The following is a 20173-nucleotide window of genomic DNA, read 5'->3' as shown; positions in this document are numbered from 1 at the left end:
TGTTGTTAAAATATAACACAAAATAGAATATTAAATACGTGGGATATTAAACCTTAATTAGTTTTGAACAAATCTAAGTGTATTTTGTTTTAACACGTTGTAATAATAAAAAAAGAAGTTTACCTGTATCTAGGAATTGTTTAAAACGGACAATACATACCCTCGATTACAGAATAGATTCTTTATTATCGTGTATATTAAACCTTTATCGTTACTTCAATTACTAGCACATAATGCGACGAAATCTTAACACGAGTAAAAAAAATTAGTATTGTATATGAAAACATGAGGATATTAAAAAGTTCTTGTACTTCTTTGCTAAATTTTGTTTTCGTGTAGATATGATTAATAAACTAAAGTATTAATGCATACTGACTAGAGTAACTACATAAACAAGTTCTGACTGTATTTGGTTTCTTAAATTTAATGATGTTAAATTTAGGGTGTCTCAGAATAACGGATTTTTTAAATTATTAGTTTGCAACACTGCGACACATATGGCAACATGTAACGCACAAAGCATGAAGTAGGCATGGAGTAATGGGATGATGCGCTGCGCGCATTCGCTGTGAAAGCATAATATAAGAAGTAAAAGCTGTAGATCACGAATTTCAACGGTATTTTCAACTTCCACTACATGCTAAAGTTTCATCTGCACATGCAGCACAATCTTGGATTCAGAAATTCGAAGAAATAAATTCCATTGCATAAAACACAGGTCAAGCTCACGATACTCGATCACAACATAACATAGAGGTTGTTGCCACTGCATCGAGTGAAATCCAAGACGCTCTGTTCGACGCCAAGCATCATCTCTGCAGCTGTATTGTCAAGTATGTACCGTATAATGACGTTTTACTTACAGTTACACCCACACAAATTTCAGGTCATCCAGCAACTTGAATCAAATGATCACTAGCAACGCAGACATTTATGTGCTGCAATTTTGACGAAATTGACGAAAGTGGCAAATAGTTTATTGACAAGATGTGAATGTCAGACTAGGACCATTTTCATTACAGCGGCTTCATGAATAAGCAAAATTTCAGATATTAGGTTCTTGAAAACTTACGTTTAGTGCATGAGGTGCCGTTACAGAGTTATAAATTGACTGTATGGTGTGCAGTGTAATCATTTGGCATTGTGGGAACCTAGTGCCCGTCAATTTCGAACGTAATGTCCCTATGATGAACAACTTTCTGACTAAAGAACTAAATAGATTTCGTAACAGTATGTGGTTTTAGCAGGACGGGCCAATATCACACGTAACTCGCCACAGTCAATTACAGCATTGAGACAGTTGTTTGAAAATTGACTGATTTCTCGATTTGGTGACTTTCTAATCCCGATCTCCAGATCTTACAGTTTGTAATTTGTTTTTGTGGGACATTTAAAGATAAACATGTACGAACATCGACCTAAAGTTGAAGACCTAAAGACAAGAATCATTAAGGAAATCAATCAGATTTCTGCGGACATGTTACGTTGTGCAATACACGATGTTCCTGGACAGCTTTAGGAATGTTTACCTTAAAACGGTTTCCATCTTACTCACGTCATTTTCAATACATGAAGCGATCTTGTAAATATATGTGAATTAATTCTTTAATGGCTTGCCATGTGCTATTCATAACCATAAACATACTTATTTTGAAATTCATCTTCTTCTTTCATTTCTCATTTCAGAAAAGCTCGTTGAGACATCATTAAAAAAAATAATAAATAAATACTGTTTTGAAATTCGGTCACTATTTTTTTTTTTTTTTTTTTAAATAACTACCGTTTGGAAATTCGGCCACTGCAACGTTCGGCTTCCCGCATATGCGAACCTATATTTGTTGATAAAACACAGACACCATTACGGAACCATTCGAAACGTTTACGTTCGCTTCTGATTAGTTAAAATGGCTCCTCCGATTGTGGGATATGCACTGTAATTCATTTTCTTAGTGCTAAAAGCGTGAAAGCCGCTGAAATTCATCGCCAGATTAGTGAAGTGTATGAAGAAAACATTATGAGCGATTGAATGGTACGGAAATGAATTAGAGCTTTCGAAGATGGCAGCACAAATGTTCATGATAAGGAACGAAGTGCGCAACCTTCTGTCATCACTGAAAACTGAAGGTGTAGAAAGCTAACGGAAACGTGAAAGAGAACGTTCACGATTTCGTCATTATTTTATAAGTTTCCTCAAGTTTCGAGAAGTGTTCTCTATGAAATTGTGACTCATTGCTTAAATTAGTGATGATAAAATTAAAAAGACATTGTTACAGTGGTTGCCAAACCATTAGGTAGACTTCTATGAGGATAGTATTGAAAAGCTTATTATATGATATGATGAGTGACTTAATATTGGTGGAAACTATGTAGAAAAGTATATTAAAGTACAGGCTTTCATGTAATAATAAAATTGTTACGAAAAGTATACTTTTTAAAATTATTATTTCAAAACGGTACTTACTTAAAAAGACACGTCTCGGATATAAATATACGTTCAAGAAATTTTTATCTTCCTTCATGGTTCTAAAATTACTTGTGTAATAATTGCAATTAAAGCATCATTTTGCGATTTTCTTCAATTTTAAGACAACGCAACTTTCTTTAAGACAAGAATTTCAGCGTATATTCTAATTGATACACTCATTCGGGAAATATGTAGAACAAAAACCGTATCAATTATGAGAAATAATTTCTAAACATGATTACACATAACAAATTTATCATGATCATTATCTTCCAAAATTTTAAGACATTAAGGAATTGTTTGTATTTTTCAAAAAATCGACATAAAAATAGATTTCTAAGCTTAGTATAGCGGAAACAATTTAATAGATCTATTGAAAACTGAGCCTTTTAATTAGATGATAGATTTATGAAACTCACCTGTCTAGTCCCTGGGTATGGTGAGAGTCTATCTGAGGTGTCCGATCCACAACTGGAACTCTCACTCAGTTCTGTGGTGAACTTGCGGGCGGCACGAGGTGAGGCTGGCGGTCGGCGGCTACACACTTGAGATTGAATGTGTTCACACACGCGTCTAAACCGTCGAATATTTCCTACACATTGAGAAATATTCAAAACATAAATATTCGATTACAAGAAAAGAAAATAGAACACAATTCTTAGAAAATAGTAAGTATTAATACTATATATGAAAGGATAAGAAAACAAAATAAAGTAAGTAAAGCCTAGAAATTTGAAGCCGTACGTTTATGCCTTTTAGGTTAAAAAAGATGATGATTCGTCAATGATGAAGAAACTATTCTTAGTATGATGACAATTCTACGTACTATGAGAAAATTCATGTACAAAATATTTAACAACCAGAAAGTTTACACGGTCTAGGGTTGATTATGCATACAGGGACCTACTTCTCAAAGTTAGTAGTCTTGTAATATGTTTTACAAGTCGTAAATATCATGAAGTAGAAATGCTGGAATAATAATAGAAGTCACTTCTAAATATTAGTGCTGATATCTGTAATTTGTCATGATTTTTTGGTACATATAATTGTAAAATATTCTGTTTTGAAAGGTTTTTATTAGTATTACAGGACTAGAAGTTTTGAGAAATAGAATCCAGGAGCCTGTTTCACATAAGCACTAATCTTGTATTATTACTGCAGAACTCATTAAAATATTTTTATATATTTTTCACATTTGTTTGGATTATAAATTGGCACAAATTAAATGTAACTATTCTAATAATATTTTCTTCTATATGATATTTTACGACTTGAATGAAACATTTGTAAGCTTCATGATACAGATCCCAGAAGTGAATCATGTAACCTGAATCATATACCTTTCACAGCAATGATCCACAAGAAATAAAACCATGATAAGACAAGATGCAAAATAATGTGAACTTTTACTTGTAATAACTATAAATTAACTAAGAACAATCTTAGACGTTAATTTAACGTAGACAAATTACATTGATAACTATACAAATTTGAACCATCGCTCTTTTTTAATATTGTAACTTTTTTGTATTAAAATTCTAGATTAACTATTGATACTACATAAAAATAAAAGAAGCTTTATTTAAGGGCACTACATCGTTGTTTCATTTGATATATTAAAAGTGATTTTCAGTAATTTCTTTTAAAAGAAGACGAAAATTTTCCTCAAGAAGAAGGTTAAAAGGGAAGTTCTACGACGGAGTTTAGGAATATATAGAATAAAGAACATCACTAAAGTTTGGGAAGCGATACTTTATATAGAACTAAGTCAAAATTAAAAAAAAAAAAAAAGAAAAAAAAAGAAAGAAAAAAAGATAAGTTGCCAAAAACATAGTAAAACGTCTGCTTCCAGAAGGATAAGCTGCCGAAAGTGTAAGAAGTCACTTTTTGAAGTTTGAAATTACTTATTTCTATTTCTCCCAGTTGGAATTTAGTATTTGGTTTACACTTTTATAATGCTGCATACTAAGAGCATCTTTCACAAAGCTATTGTATTTTTAGTGTAGCATTTATTAAAATAAATACCAAGTGCTTTAGGTAAAATGTTCAATGCTTATAAATAACAAACGATTGGAGATAAAGGGATTAAACAAGAAGTGAGAAAGGAAAAATCATAGGATGTATCGAATGGAGTGTTCTGTTTTTCTCAAAGGGCCTCCTATACTGGAGCGGGGAGCCATCCGGAATTTTTCAGTAGGAAGATACGTAATTTTATACAAAGTTGAAAAGATCATGTAAAAGCAAATATCTTTTGTGAGAAAAAAGTTTTTCGAATGATGTACTGTTTACAAAATAGTGCACTAAGTTGTTATTTTTTGCACATACAGGTCCAATGCTTATAAATCACTAACAGCTAGAGATAAATAGATGAAACAAAAAGTGACATAGGAAAATGTCAAAAGGAACGTCGAATAGAGTGTTTTATTCGTCCACAGAACTTTCATATCATTGGGCCGCGAGAGATCACCCGAAATATTTCAATGATAATGTGTGTAATTTAAAATATCATTAAAACAGTCATAAGAAAATAACAAATTTTGTAGGAAAAAGTTTTTCGTGTGATATATGGTTTAGAAAATGACCACAGTTTTGTTGTGAATTCTTGCATAATCAAGATAAAACTCAATGGTAGCTATTTCGTAAATAGTATTCTGCACGAAAAACTTCTTCCTACAAAAGTTTGTTTTTTCATGGTGTATCAAACCAATTTGCAGAAAATTTTCTGATAGCTTCAAATTCCTTGCTTCGTATTTCAAGCTCAGCGTTTATATACATTATAAAAACAAATAATAAAATTAAAACTTCTTTATTACTCAATTATTAGTTTCTTATTCTTTTCAATTCATGTCTGTCTCTATCTCTCACAATATTCTGCAAAAAAATAAACCTAAAATTTAAATAGACTAAAAAGCTACAATCAAAGGTTAAATTTTCAGTTAACACTCCAGTAAATTATTTAATATTGTTCACAAAACAACAATATTTAGTGTGCTGCTGGGTAACGAAATGGTTAGTGCGTGTTATCGGATTCGATTACTAGAAGAGAAAGAGAACCGTTGGTATTGACCCGGCATGTCGAAGTAGGTCTAGAAAACCAGAAATGATGACGACGGGAGAGGATCTGCTAATCACACATCAGCCGTTAACTTACATCTGCTCAACCATCTTCATGAACTATAGTTTTTACGATATTCACACTATCTGAATGGAAGTTATTAATTGTTTATGTGCCATTTTAATCCTATAGCTAGTGAAAAGGGACTCAGATATCTTAATCATAAAACAATTTTATTATTAAATTGCAATAGAATGTTGTTAGTCAGTTCTATTGAATCAGCTCTTTGATTGTGATAATGTACTTACTATGCCTCATGAATAGGTAAAAACTTTCCTCAATAATTTACTTAAAATATTTTTATATTGAAATCTTTATGTTAACGTCACATGGTTATGCCATTAAAGATTAAAGAAAGATGATTATTGTGAAATAATTAGTGGTATTGTAATGTAAGAAGAAACGAAAAGCCCCGAGTAAGCCACGGACACAATATCAGACCACAAATCTCGTCCACCATAAATTCACGTAACTTAGACATCTCACGTAACTTAGACGAACCAGAGGCATCTCACACCACAAATGAACATTGTATTACTGAGCCAAGGTCTCTCTTTATAATATTTTTCTCATAATGACTTACAATTTTCCTTCCCATTGAAACAACTTAAGCTCCTATCTCTGTTATGTGGTTTAATTGTAAAACAATGTGTATTTGAAATAATATTCTACAATATATATTGCTTGTCGATATTATAAAGAAATAATTCCAACCGGAAACATTTACAACTCTCTTATATCATTCATTTAAATAGATTTTCAAATATAATATTGAATAACCATCAGCTGGAAATTGAATCGGCGAGTGAATAGATTCAAGAAATTTCGACACTAATTTTATTCCATATTTATGAGTTGATTTTGAATTTAACGTCTCGTTTAGCAGCGAGGCTATATGCGACGTGGACCTACTGATTAACTTAGAATCCGAACCACATGAGCTCTTACTGGGAATCGAACTCGGGTCTCCCATGCCAAAGGCGCGTACGCTAACCGCTTAGACACAAAGGAGCTCTGTATGTTTATGATCTATAACTTGTCTGCGGTTGCAAAGAAAGAACACTTTTGCTTTTATATAAGACCATGAAAAGCAGATTTGGTACTTTGGGGTTCAAGTTATTGACAATCCAACAGTTAGATTTTTCTTTGATTTTCCATCATTGTTTTTGGTTAGTTGGTTGGATTTACATTAGCATTCCCTTCAGCATTCGATAGAAATCAGTGTGCTATTCACCACATTATCGGACTAAAATTCATTTGTCGAGTATAAGCCTTCGTGGGCTATAATTATAATATAGTATTTTGTACCATAAAAAATTAATGATGATAATAATAATAATAATAATAATAATAATAATAATAATAATAATAATAATAATAATAATAATAATAATAATAATAATAATAATAATAATAATAATAATAAACTTACCTGATAATAAAGTGAAGGTAATAGCGTAGAGGTACTCCTTGCCATCATCTCCTTCCGGTTTGGAGACCGCAGAGATATCCACTTGAAACCGTACTTGACGCTGGAACATGGCAGGAGCTGTCGTACCACGCTTGTACTCCACACGGAAAGACATTGGACTAGCTACACTATGACTTAATTCAGCTATCTGGAATTATATTAGATATTTTTGTAAGTAAAATACTGTGTAGCATGAAATAATTTATTATCTATTTTTAGGAAGGAAGTACTCTATTATTTCGAATTATGTTATTGTTTTTAAGTCCCATTTACTTTACTCGGAAATACTAAGATAACATAAGATACCATTTAAAAGTCATTCGAAGCACCTTTCTACACTTTTTCATAATAACTGTAAAAGGTAATATTAGAATTTGGAGAACATAGCTTCTAAACCACAGTCAATAATTTTAAATAAAGAGAAAAAGTAATAAACTCAAACTCTCACTACTCCATCTACAAATACTTTCTATGGTCAATTGTAGAATCTTACTAAAAAATAGCACTTCATTTATTTGAATACGTTCCTTTAACTCAAAAGCACGAAACTGGTTGAAAGCATAAATGAATGCATGAGATTTGTGTTGTATGATTCTATTTTGTAATCAAGCTCAGAACTTTGTCTAGAAGTTTGACAGAAAACATAGATGTTGCCGTAGTAACATAATAAACAGAGTGGAATGAGGTATTATGCCTGTAGTCAATTGATACACTGCAGCAGCTGACTAACATACTCGATATCTATATATCTGATTATTTGTAATTTTGGGGGAACTAAGTGATCTGTCCTCAATAAAAATGTTAGACCTGTGAGGACATCTCACAGAATTGTTATAATCTAAATATGGAATTAAATATTGTATGAACTTAAAATAGTGTAAAAAGGATTTTAAAAAATAGATAAGAGAATTGCTTAGCTAAATACAAGACATTATACTATGTTCCTCTTATATTTATTTTATTGCAAGCAGTACTTACTTCATCTTACAAGTAAGTACGCGGTTATCTACACCATAATCTCTCATGTCATTATAGTTGTATCATATTATTAAGTATTTTAATAAACTTCTGTATGGGGAAGACAACTGTTCTCAAAACTTTGTGTGTCCATATTTAACATATTAATTCAATTAATCATATCAAAATAATAACACAAAATAATTGGTTAAAATTTACAAACGCCATATCTCATTATAATATGAAGTTTGTAATAATGTTTATAAATGGACGAAGAACTATAGTTGTTTACGATGTTACATAATGTTTTTAAATATCAGATTTGTTGTTCCGATTGTGTTTATAGTTGTATCTGTAAGTTTATTTAAAAATATAATTGATCACAATTATGTTAAATGTTCTAGAAAGTTCTGTTATACATGTTGTAACTTCTTGTAACATGTTATAATTAAAGTACTCGTATATAAGATATTTGATAAAACCCCTTTAATATCGAAAAATAAGAAAATAATGTCTGTTCTTTTCGACTCTACGTACTATGGAGCATAATGATAATACTAAATACAATACAGTAAATTTATGTTTCACATATGTGTGCATTGAATTATTTGGAAACAAGTTCTCTAAAAATTATTTAAGCATATTGAAACATTTCATAATATTATTTTTGATAACCAAAGTTTTGTTCACTGCTAGTTGTAACTATGCATACCCGTTACTACAATCGTGTGTAAGCATAAAATAGCACTTATGTGGTGCCTCTGAGAGGTTATTACTATAATCCTAAAAGATCGATATATTTTATTTAATATTGAAGAAGCAAAATTTTACTGAATTAAAGAAAAATTTCACTTTGTTACTAGTTTTAATTACTTAGTCATAGTGAAAGTAAATTTGAGCTTATCGTCTGAGAGTAGAAAGTATTATTTTATTTTTAATACATGTAAACCTCAAATTACAAAAGTACTGTGTGTGAAATGATATACAAAATATTTTGCTTGGTACTTCTTAGTATAGTCTGTTTTTATTTAATGACTGTAGTAATAAGAACTTAGATAACTATAATGTACCTTATTTAAAAATGAGGAAACAAATATGCAGAGACTAACTTTTAAAATAGCTTTTTATTGAAACTAGAAATTCGGCCTCTAACTAGAAGCGCGGAGATTTGCACACAAAATAGATACTTTTATTCTTTTCAAAAAGAGATCTTTACACACATAAGAACAGTAATAAGTTACAAGAGCTTCTTCGTGGTTTAACGGTTAATATTCTCAAGTTTGGTGTAGGAGACTCTGCTCAGAACCCAGGTACTAGAAGACGTTAAATTCAATGTTAAAACTTTAGTACATGTCTCATGTACTCTCAGGGATAAGAAGTAACAACAAACTATAAAAATATCTAACTAGAATTTAAGTTATCAATACAAGAATCTTGTCACACACATAATATTACAGATGATGATCAAGAAGGCAGTAAAGTAACAGTACTTAGTAATTTGATCATGTGTGGTCCAATATTTATGGAGAAGAATTTGTTAATATAAGTATTTTCCTTGGAAGACTCTTCTAATTGCACCTTTTTTTCTTTTCCTCCTACCTTGTTTGGTTCGTGTTTTATCTTATTTTTCGCTTTAAGGAAAGAATATTTTGTAATATTGGAAATTTTTCTCCTGTGCGTTATAGTTATTTATGTTTAATTCATCATTTTCAACCCTGGTAACGAATATAATAGATTCATGACAAAATTAGAATAAGAAATTAAAGACTACTTAAGAATTATCTTGTGAAATATTTATTTTGCCTATACAATAATATAATGAAATAATTAATATGCTGTTCATAGTGTGAACTACATCACTTACAGAAAGGAATGCATGAATGAGATCGGCCTTGACACTCGCTAAAGGCTTTCCTTTGACTAGAATCGTAAAAGTTTCGTCCCTTTCTGTAGTCATAAGGCTGCCAAACCAAGATTTCTTCGTGAGCTCTGGGGAGGATTCGGGAGTTAGGTGAACTTCTTCAGAAGATGCTGGAACGAACAATGCATTCATTATTTTAAATTTATAGTTGACTGATTTTGCTCATACACTAATATATTCGTAGATATAATTTTTTTAGTTGATATAGACATCTTATTTTTGTATATTGTGCTTATGCTTACAACACAAATATTATAAATATTTGAAATGGTATTGTTTTTAATTAAAATTAAATGAATATACGGTATATGTAAATAAAAATGTGTAACCAGACCGATAGTAATTATCAAACTTAGAAACGATGTGTGAAACACGAACGAGAATATTAAAAATATATTTGAGTCACAGCTTCAGGTTTGAACGAAGAAAGTGATTAATTACTATATTGTCCCTTTCAATCAATCGTTGAAAGAAACTATAAAGGAGATTATAGATATAGTAAATTGCTCCAAATAAACAATTAATGTGGCGTTACTGTAGTTAAAAATTGTATTGGAAATGTAAGCGTAGATACGAATTACGTCAATTAGGTGAGTGGAATGAGAGGTCAATGAGAAAATATTATCAGAACTATAGAAAGAGAAGAAAGGTATTGGTAAAAATATTTGAAAAGAATGTGTCTTATTAGGGATGTAGTGGGAAGTATAGTGGAAGGCAAAAAGGCATTGAAAGAAGAAGATTGAAATTAATGAAAATATTAGAAGAAAACATAACAAGATAATTCTTATGTTAAAACGAGAGTACATGGAAATTCCTAAATTTCCGGCAAATGATTTGATAATAACAACAGAATATTTATAATACTCATTACGATGATCATTTTAGACATTTTCGAATATATGAACTATTTTAATTAATTTCGAACAACGTTTAGTACAATTTACCATTGAAGTGAAATTTATAGAGTGCTTTCCTTATTGACTAAGGATTTTATTTAACAAACATTAAATATATATATATTTCTATTTATGTTTTGCTATAGTTACAGCAATATATCGTATAATTTTTATTTGAAAAGGTATCTTGAAATATTTACAAGCTAGAATGAAGATAATATGGGAAAGAAATATATTTACATCTCTTATTTCATATGCTACGGAAGAACATCATTAAATTTGAGACTTGATTCTTCATGTGAAATGAAACAAAAGATTTTAATAAATACGTTTGCAGAGTACTAGAAAGATTTCCAGCAGTTACTAAACTTCCAGTTGTTCTCTTAAAATCAGTTGTGTATCTGTAGTACGCTTCACAAACATGGGTATTTTAATATGACTTGTACTAGTTTCTCTAATATTTTTCAAAGTACTTAAGTTAGGTGCCATACTTTCAAATAAAAGTTCTATAAAAACCGCCTGTCTTGCACTTTCGATGGTTTTTAAGTCTTAAAAGAGCCGTCTGTAGATCTGTATTAATTAGAACTTTAATCATTTATATAAAGAATCACATACCGATGGTTTAATGTTGGTTTTCTGCAATCTGTTTTTGCTACAATGCATTTTGATATGAAAATGTTAGAAGGTAAGTTAATAACAAACAGAAGTTGAAACAAATAATGAAATACATTTTCGAAGATTATAAGTCTTGAATCCTATACGTATTATGAAATGAGATGAATAAATTATATTTTAAATGGAAGAGTTGAAATATAAGAAGAGAGTTTAGGAGACGACTCTACGGATTTCAACTTGAACAAGAATTCTTCTATAACAGCGAACCTCAAGTACAGAAACTAAAGTAAAAAGAAAAAACCAAAGATTTAATTGTTCATTTGATATTTTTTTTAAAAAAGTAAACAAAAATCTATTTTAAAAACTCATATTATCCAAGAGTAAAAGAAAATGAAATATGCTATATTATTATTATTATTATTATTATTATTATTATTATTATTATTATTATTATTATTATTATTATTATTATTATTATTATTATTATTATTATTACTATTAGTTCACTTCCAGTATTGATTTTAGACTAGATTAATTCTTTAATCAGTGGAGACGCGGTGGCTCAGTGGTAGAGCGTTCACCTCCGGTGCTTGGGGTTTCTCGTCCGATCCCAGCTCGCGCCGTGTGGACTTTCTGGTGGACAAACACCGTGCTCGTGGTTTTTTCTCGGGGTTCTTACGTTTCCTCCCACTTTCTTCATTCCACCATTTCATCCATTTCTCATAATCACCGTCTTCTTTAGCCTAACCGGCGTAACCGTGGGACGTAAAACTCGAAGATTTCATTTCATTTTTCTTTAATCAGTATTCCGTTTTCTTTATGTTTTACATAACTGTATATAATAATATGGATATGATTCAATAATGCAAAGAAGTAACACTGTTTAGGAAAAAACTATAATAATCTAAAAGATAATTTTTGCAGAAGTATATATACTGAAAGTTTAATATCTTTATGTACCTCTGAGGAAACTAGTAAAGTAACTGAAGAATGATCATCAGGAAAAAATATAAATTAAGATAAACACCACACAAACTCCTAAAATTAAACTCTTTGATTATAAAATATATCCGTAAAAAAATTAAGAAATGTCGAAATATAATAATAGTTTGTAAGAGTTCCTCTGCTGTTCTTTGGTTTCATTGATGTATTGACCTTGTTATATTCTTTTACTTTTCAATCGTAAAAGAATATAATACTAATAAGTTTGTAAATGTTATACCTAACTTAAAGACTGAAATCTTGTGAAGCTCATCTGAAATTATTATTTAACTAGTTCTTTTATGTTTCGTCCACATTCCCACTTTCTATCTTGAACTTTTACTGCTTATTTGTTAGCAAAAAATAATTAAGAAACAAATTACTATCATTTTACTGTACGACATTTCATAAATATATTCTTATTATATGATTAAATATTAGTTATATATCTAGTTATATAGTTATATTAGTTATATAGTCGGGTTTTGCGTACTTACTTTGAAGTTTTCTTCTATGGAACCTGGGTGAACCAAGGAAACTATTTTTGATAGTAGTGAGCCGTGTCCGCCAGTGATGACCCGCATGTGGAGAACCAGGAGGAGTTGGTGTTGGAGTATCATCATTATTTACATGTGAAGGGGCATGGCCTCGATGGATGACCTTCTGTGAGGGTACCGGAGACACCGTAGGCGTCGTGTTGTTGCTATGGAGCGGTGAGTGGTTAGAGGAATGGCTCCCTGTTCGCCTATGTCGTGTGCCATCCAATATGGAAACACTTCTGTGTATGAAATTTTAATACATTAACAAATTATAATAAATCATGTGACGAGTACTTAGCAATAACGTTAATTACACTATTGAGAAATTATACACCTATAGAGCACTGAAGTTTACTTAAATTCTCCAAAGCCATGAATAGAACACAAGTTTTTCAGTTATTGAATTTATTTTCAATGTGATTTGAAACTAAATTTACCTTGGTGTTATATTGCGTGAAGGACCTACCAGCAAGTAAGCAAGAAAATAACCCTAATGCTGTTCTTATTTACTTTCGAAGCGGAAGTATGTTAATTTTTATTTTTAATGTTATCAATGGCCTCAGAAAAATGCGTTGTCATCTCGAACAGATCTTAAAAGTAATCATCGGATGAATAATTTTATATAGATAGCTTTCTTTTGAATGTTAGTCTAATCTATATATATATAAAATTGAAAATCACTATGTTTGTGTCTTTAAATCTCCTGAACCGCCCAACTGATCTCGATAAAATTTGTAACATGGATGAGGTTCGAGGCTGGGCTGGTTTTAGGCTATTTACTTTGAATGTAGAGCTGCGGGGGGAGGAGAAGGGGGTATGAAAAATAAATAAAACTTAATAACTCCTGAACCACTTGACCGATCTTGATCAAATTTTCAACATAGATGAGGTTCAGGCCTGGGATCGTTTTTGTGATTTAAATTTGACCGAACAACTAGGGGAGAAGAAGGAGGAGGAGATATATACAATTCAATTTATATTATAAGACTGAAAGTGACTATTTTGTAACTTAATAACTGTTGAATTATACGACCAATCTCAATCAAATTTTCAAGATATATGAGGTTCGGATCTGGAAACATTTTTGTAGTTTCACTTTAACGGTAGAGCATAGGGGAGGGGGAGAGGAGGGGGACGTATAAATAAAAACTAATAAAACCTAATAACTTTTGAACCACCCAATCAATCTCGATCAAATTTTCAACATATATGAGGGTCGGGGTTTGGGTGTCTTTTATAGTTTCACTTTGACGAGCCAAACTAGGTGGAGGGGAAGATATATATATATATATATATATATATATATGTAAAACAATAAAATTAAAATGACAGCCTTTGTGACTTCATCACTGTTGAACCACTCGACCGATCTCAATCAAATTCTCAACATACATGAGTTTAGGGGCAGGAATTACTTTAGGCTATTCACTTTGACGATGCAACGTAGAAGAGGGGGAGGGGGAGAAAAATTTTAAAATAATCGAAAATGACCGATATTAGTGCTGAATCAACATTTTTTTAGAGTTGCTGAGATGAACGATGACACTTCCGATGCCATGACCTGCAACATAGGGGAGGGGAATATATATATATATTGTATGTAAATGATCGAAAATGGCCAGTATTAGTGTCGAATCCATGGTTTTCTGGATCGCCGAGATGATCAATGATCTTTCCGATGCTGTTTAAATCGATGCCATTAAAAACGAAAACAGCATATCTCACGGGTACTAAATACATGAGATACGTAGTTGTGCATTTAAATTTTCATTTCAACCCAGCGAAGCGGGTAATATATGCTAGTATAAAGATATGAAACAAAAACTGGTTATCTTAACATTGATCATCATTAGAGTTGATTTCAAAAATTATAGAGGGATTAAAAGAAGAGAGAGAGTGAGAATTGTGCCAAAAAAATTAAAAGAAAATTATTCTTCAGGAAATGTTTTCGTACAATATCTGACAACGATATTAAATTTGGATAGAACGAAATTGTCACTATTTAAAAATAAATATTTTTTTTTTTTTTAAATAAAAGAAGTAAATAAGATTAACAATATGAATACTTTCGTTACAATACTTCATCTAGAACAGTCCAACTAAGTGTTATGTTGGACGGCACAAGGAGATGGGAAGTCACATTACAGCCGTGTACTGAAGCGTTCCTCTGGTTTTGACTCTATAATACTCTGTCTCACACCACCCACTATGTTTTTGATAGATATATTTTAAAATTTTTCCCAATTCTTTTCATTACATTCTATTTATTGCTTTTAATTTTTAAGTATTATTTATTTATTTGTTAACTTTTTCAGTAATTTTCATTGTTCAGTTCGCTTTCTCCATATTATGCAGATATCTTCTTTTCACTTGTTACTTTTTTTGCTCTCTTGTACTCCTATCTGTCTCAATAGGTTTATCTTTCTCCACTAAATTCCATCTACTTATAGCTTGGTAACGCTATCATATATCACATGACTGTAGTCCACTATGGTGCTCAATTACATGCTTTTGTTTTTTTAAATAGTTTTTTCTTTCGTACTGCTTCTTTCCTATCTGATGAAGCATTTTAGCACAAGTGCTAATAGTGTGATCTTTTTAACACTTTCAATCCTAAGCCCAAATCAGCTCGGTGATATTGTAGCAGTTCCACCCAACAATACCAATAAATGTTGTATTCGTCTTACAACAGAAGTGTAAAGATTTATTTGGTGTGTATTCCTGCACGAGATGCATTTCTTTCTACTACTGATAAAAACTCTGAAAAATGCAGTAAACTGACACAAAGCTAGAATCTGCTTTATGAACCCAGTGTAATAGTGAATAATCTGTAAAGAGTGTGGAAAAGTAATAGTGAATAATCTGTAAAGAATGTGGAAGAGTATAATAGTGAATAATCTGTGAAGAATGTGGAAGAGTGTAATAGTGAATAATCTGTGGAGAATGTGGTAGAGCAAGCAAAGAGTGTGAGAGTACTGTCAATATTCTGTGATGGAGCATGAGTATTTCCGGCTTTGGCATGAGTCAAGAGTTTGTGTGGGCAAGAGTGAAGTTGGAGTATATAAGTGGGCATGCCATAAGTATTGTGAAGAACATTATTTTGTAGCATGAAGATAATAATTAGTAACGTGTATTTGAAGTTTGTGTGCATGTATCCGTATTCGCAAATAAAGACTAGCTTAGTTTGGAAGTAGTTATTTTTAATAAGTAAAAGTAATAGCCGTGGCGACGAGGAAAAGGATCTACAACATGGCAGGCTCCAAACTTTTTGAAGCTTTTGAGGTTGAAGACCAACAAATAAGTGATTATTTGGACAGGTTTCATCAATGCTGTATAGCCATGGAGTTACTGGACGCAAAGAAAGTGTCTACGTTGATTGAGTCTATCGGTGCGAAAACATACAAATTATTAAGACATTTGTGAACCGGAAAAGATACAAAATCTGACCTATGCAAAAATCAAAGATAAGTTAGTGTTACTCTTCCGACCGAAACTCAACGCAATTTGAGAGCGGTATAAATTCAAATTTATTCAACAGTCACAAGGTCAGTCCACTATCGAGTTTGTAGCCACGTTGCGACAGCAAACAGCATTGTGTAAATTCGGCATATTTTTAGAAGAAGCATTACGGGATCAGTTCATATACGGCATTAACGACGATTAAGTGCGTAAGAGATTGTTAGCAGAAGATAATATGACCTTCACACTAGCTGTTCAAATAGCGGAGCAAACGGAAAGTATTGGTAACGACATGGCAGTCACGAGAGAGAAAGAATTCGAAGAGGTCGGTCAGGTGCATGTGTTGAGTCACTGTCAAGGTAGGTCAAACAAGCAAAATCAAACACAGGTAAGGTACAGTAGTAACAGTGGAAATAGTAATAAAGCAGAACGGTACAAGGGTAAATTTGTGTGTGGTAAGTGCGGAAAACAATATTACAAATACTCATGTCCTGAAAAAGATATAAAGTGTAATTTTTGTAGTGTACAAGGCCATTTCCAGAAAGTGTTTTAAGAGACATGAAGAAGAAGGAACTAGTGACACAGAGGAAGTAACAGAAAAAGTGAAAGAAATTAACGTGACTGTCCCAGAAACGTGAGTAATGCAGGAAGAAAACTTAGATAGGATCGTTGAATTATTGGCAATGGAAATACCAGACGGTAAACGCAAGGACTTACGTAACGTACCATTAAAATGTGACGGTAAGACAGTGCTTTTCGAACTGGATATCGGTGCCACAGTGTCAGTAATCAGTAGAGATGTATGCAACGAACATTTCCCCAACAAACAAATAGTATCGGATACCATCAAATTATGCAACGCCGATGGTCACCAAAGAAAAAATGAATTTCGTTGGACACCAAAGAAAAAGTGAAGGTGGAAATGCAGTGGAAAAATAATAAGTGGCAGTTACCGTTATACGCACAGGATGCTGAACTAAATAAACCAATTGTGTGACGTTCATGGATCGATATACTTTGGCCTCGTTGGAAAGAACAGTTCAGTAGTAATATTACTTCGATAGGAACAAATGTAGGAACAGATGACGTAACCGTAGCTGACAACTTAACCGAGAAAATCAAAGAAGAATTCAAAGAAGTGTTTGAGGGAGACTTAAACACACCAGTTAAATGGTACAAAGTGATATTACCAGTGAAAGAAGAAGCGGTACCAATTTTCAGGAAGGCATACGAAATACCGGTAAGTTTCAAACCACAAGTGAAAGATGAGTTAGACAAGTTGGTGCAACAAGGGATTTGAAACAAGTGGATTATTCCGATTGGGTGACGCCACTGGTATTAGCGAGAAAAAATTATGGAAGCATCGGGTTATACTGGGACTTTCGCGTGACGGTAAATAAAGTATAATACCCACTACCACGAATTGAGCACTTAATGAACAAGTTGAAGGGTGTCCATTGTTTCGTATTGTGTGACCTAAAGCAGGCGTACCAACAATTGTTGATCCATGAAAATTCATTAAAATACATGACACTGAACACACTTTGGGGGTTTCTACCAACACAAAAGACTAGCATCTGGGTTGAGCTGTGCAGCGCAAATTTTTCAAAAGTTTATAGAGTCAGTGTTACAAGATTTACCGTGGGCTGCGTGTTTTTTGGATGATGTGATAATATGGGAAAAAGATATGTATGACTGTTATGAAAAGACACGAATACTCCTACAAAAGTTCAAGGATCTAAACATCAGACTTCGGGGAGACAAGTGTGTTTTCTTCAAATAGGAAATAAAATATTTGGGACATTATATTAGTCCAGAAGGAATTAGACCAATGGAAGATAAGGTGGAAACGATCATGAAATGTCCCAAACCGGCTAATGTAACGCAACTGAAGGCCTTCCTAGGCATGCTTTCATTTTACCATAGACAACTACCTGGCTTAGCGTCAAAAATTCCGTCGTTGTATACATTACTAAGAAGAGGAGCCACATGGTGTTGGGATGAACGACATGCACAAGAATTTGCACAAGCGAAAGAACTGCTGAAGAAGGCGGAAATACTACACCCATTTGATGAGAAGGAAGAGGTGGTACGCATTACAGATGCACCACAGGATGGAATCGGCGCTATGCTGTGTAACAAGGTGAATAACAAATTGAAGACGATAGCGTGTACGTCAGTAACATTGAACAATGCAGAACGTAACTATGCTCAGTTTGACAAGAAAGCATTAGCGATAATACACGGAGTAAAGAAATTTCTAAATATTGGTTCGGTAGATGTTTTACGATTATTACAGATTCTATGCCAGTCAAGATTATATTCGGAGAAAAAGCTATTCCACACGCAGCTTCACCAAGACTCCAACGATGAATGCTGTTCTTGTCTTCGCATGACTCCAAAATACTTTATAGTAAGCAAGTGGAAGTAGCAGATTTCCTATCCAGACTACCAACTTATGAGTCACCAGTGAATGAAAAAATAGAAAAAGAATTCATAAGTCAAATAATGTTGGTACCATTAACGATACAAGAAGTCCTGGAGGCATCAGTAGCAAACCGACTGTTATGTCAGGTGAGAGAATGGATAGTAAAAGGCTGATCCAGGAAGTTGAAGGAAGAACATAATACTACAGAGTTAAGAACGTTCTTTCAGAACAGGCAAAAACTTTCAGTTGTGAACAAATGTGTGATTATGGAAGGGAAAACTGTACTCCCACATAAGTTAAGGAAGAAATATCTGGAACAGCTACACAAGAATCACCTAGGTACTTGGAGAATGCTGGCTGTAGCTAAGGAAGTAGTTTGGTGGCCAGGTTTAGACCGTGATATCAAAACAATGAGTGAATTTTGTGAAACGTGTAGTAGCATGCATAGGAATAACTCGAAGAATCAGTATAATAGTTGGAAAACAGAAGCACAGCCGATGACAGAGTGCATGTAGATCACTTTGATTGTGTGGGATCTAAATTTTTGTTGTTAGTGGAGAGTTATTCAAAATGGATCCAAGTGTGGAATGTAAACTCAACGACAGTATCTGAAACTAAACAAAAGTTAGACGAGGTTTTTCAAATTTTCGGGTATCCGAAGACTTTAGTATCCAAAAACGGACCTTCTTTCACATCATTTCAGTTCACGACATACCTAAAGGAAAGAGACATTAAGGCAGTGCTAACTCCACCCTACAACCCAGAAAGCAATGGTATCGTGGAAAAAGCTGTGCAGACAGTAAAGCAGCTTTTAAGAAAACAGAAAATGTCAGGAGGATATATTGTTTCTTAACCGAAGGAACCCGCTTGCAGACGCAGCAGTGGAAGATAGACAACATGTACAACTGTCCAGAAGTCCAAACATAAATCCAGAAGATGACAGAACATCAGTCATAGAGCAAGATCGACACCTACCAAGACGATATCCAGAAGATAGCAGAACACCAGTAGGGGACCAAGATAAGCAGCTACCAACAAGATATCCAGGAGATGGCAGATCACCAGTAGGGCAGCAAGATTGGCAGCCACCAAGAAGATCCAGAAGGATCAGGAGACCACCTAGTAGATTGTCATTGTAAAACAAAATAAAATTTAAAAAATAAGGGGGGAAGAGTGTAATAGTGAATAATTTGTGAAGAATGTGGAAGAGTAATAGTGAATAATCTGTGAAGAATGTAGAAGAGTGTAATAGTGAATAATCTGTGAAGAATGTGGAAGAGTGTAATAGTGAATAATCTGTGGAGAATGTGGTAGAGCAAGTAAAGAG

The 20173-nt window shown here is 32.7% G+C and overlaps 1 protein-coding gene across 1 annotated transcript in view; it reads right to left on the bottom strand.

Annotated features, from left to right (window-relative positions):
- The window catches only part of sff (BRSK family serine/threonine-protein kinase sugar-free frosting), a 118381-nt gene that overhangs the window by 4306 nt on the left and 93902 nt on the right, over positions 1–20173 (bottom strand). The window contains exons 9-12 of the mRNA XM_081728514.1: positions 12918–13198; positions 9872–10038; positions 7012–7198; positions 2884–3056 (exon numbers count right to left, since the gene is read on the bottom strand). Of these exons, the coding sequence (XP_081584640.1) occupies positions 2884–3056; positions 7012–7198; positions 9872–10038; positions 12918–13198 (808 nt within the window). The remainder of the gene's footprint in view (positions 1–2883; positions 3057–7011; positions 7199–9871; positions 10039–12917; positions 13199–20173) is intronic.

This window comes from Thermobia domestica, chromosome 10 (assembly GCF_964235325.1).
Source record: "Thermobia domestica chromosome 10, izTheDome1.hap1.1, whole genome shotgun sequence".
Classification (NCBI taxonomy): domain Eukaryota; kingdom Metazoa; phylum Arthropoda; class Insecta; order Zygentoma; family Lepismatidae; genus Thermobia; species Thermobia domestica.
The sequence above is the reverse complement of the archived record's forward strand: the minus strand, read 5'-3'. Positions and strand labels throughout refer to the sequence as shown.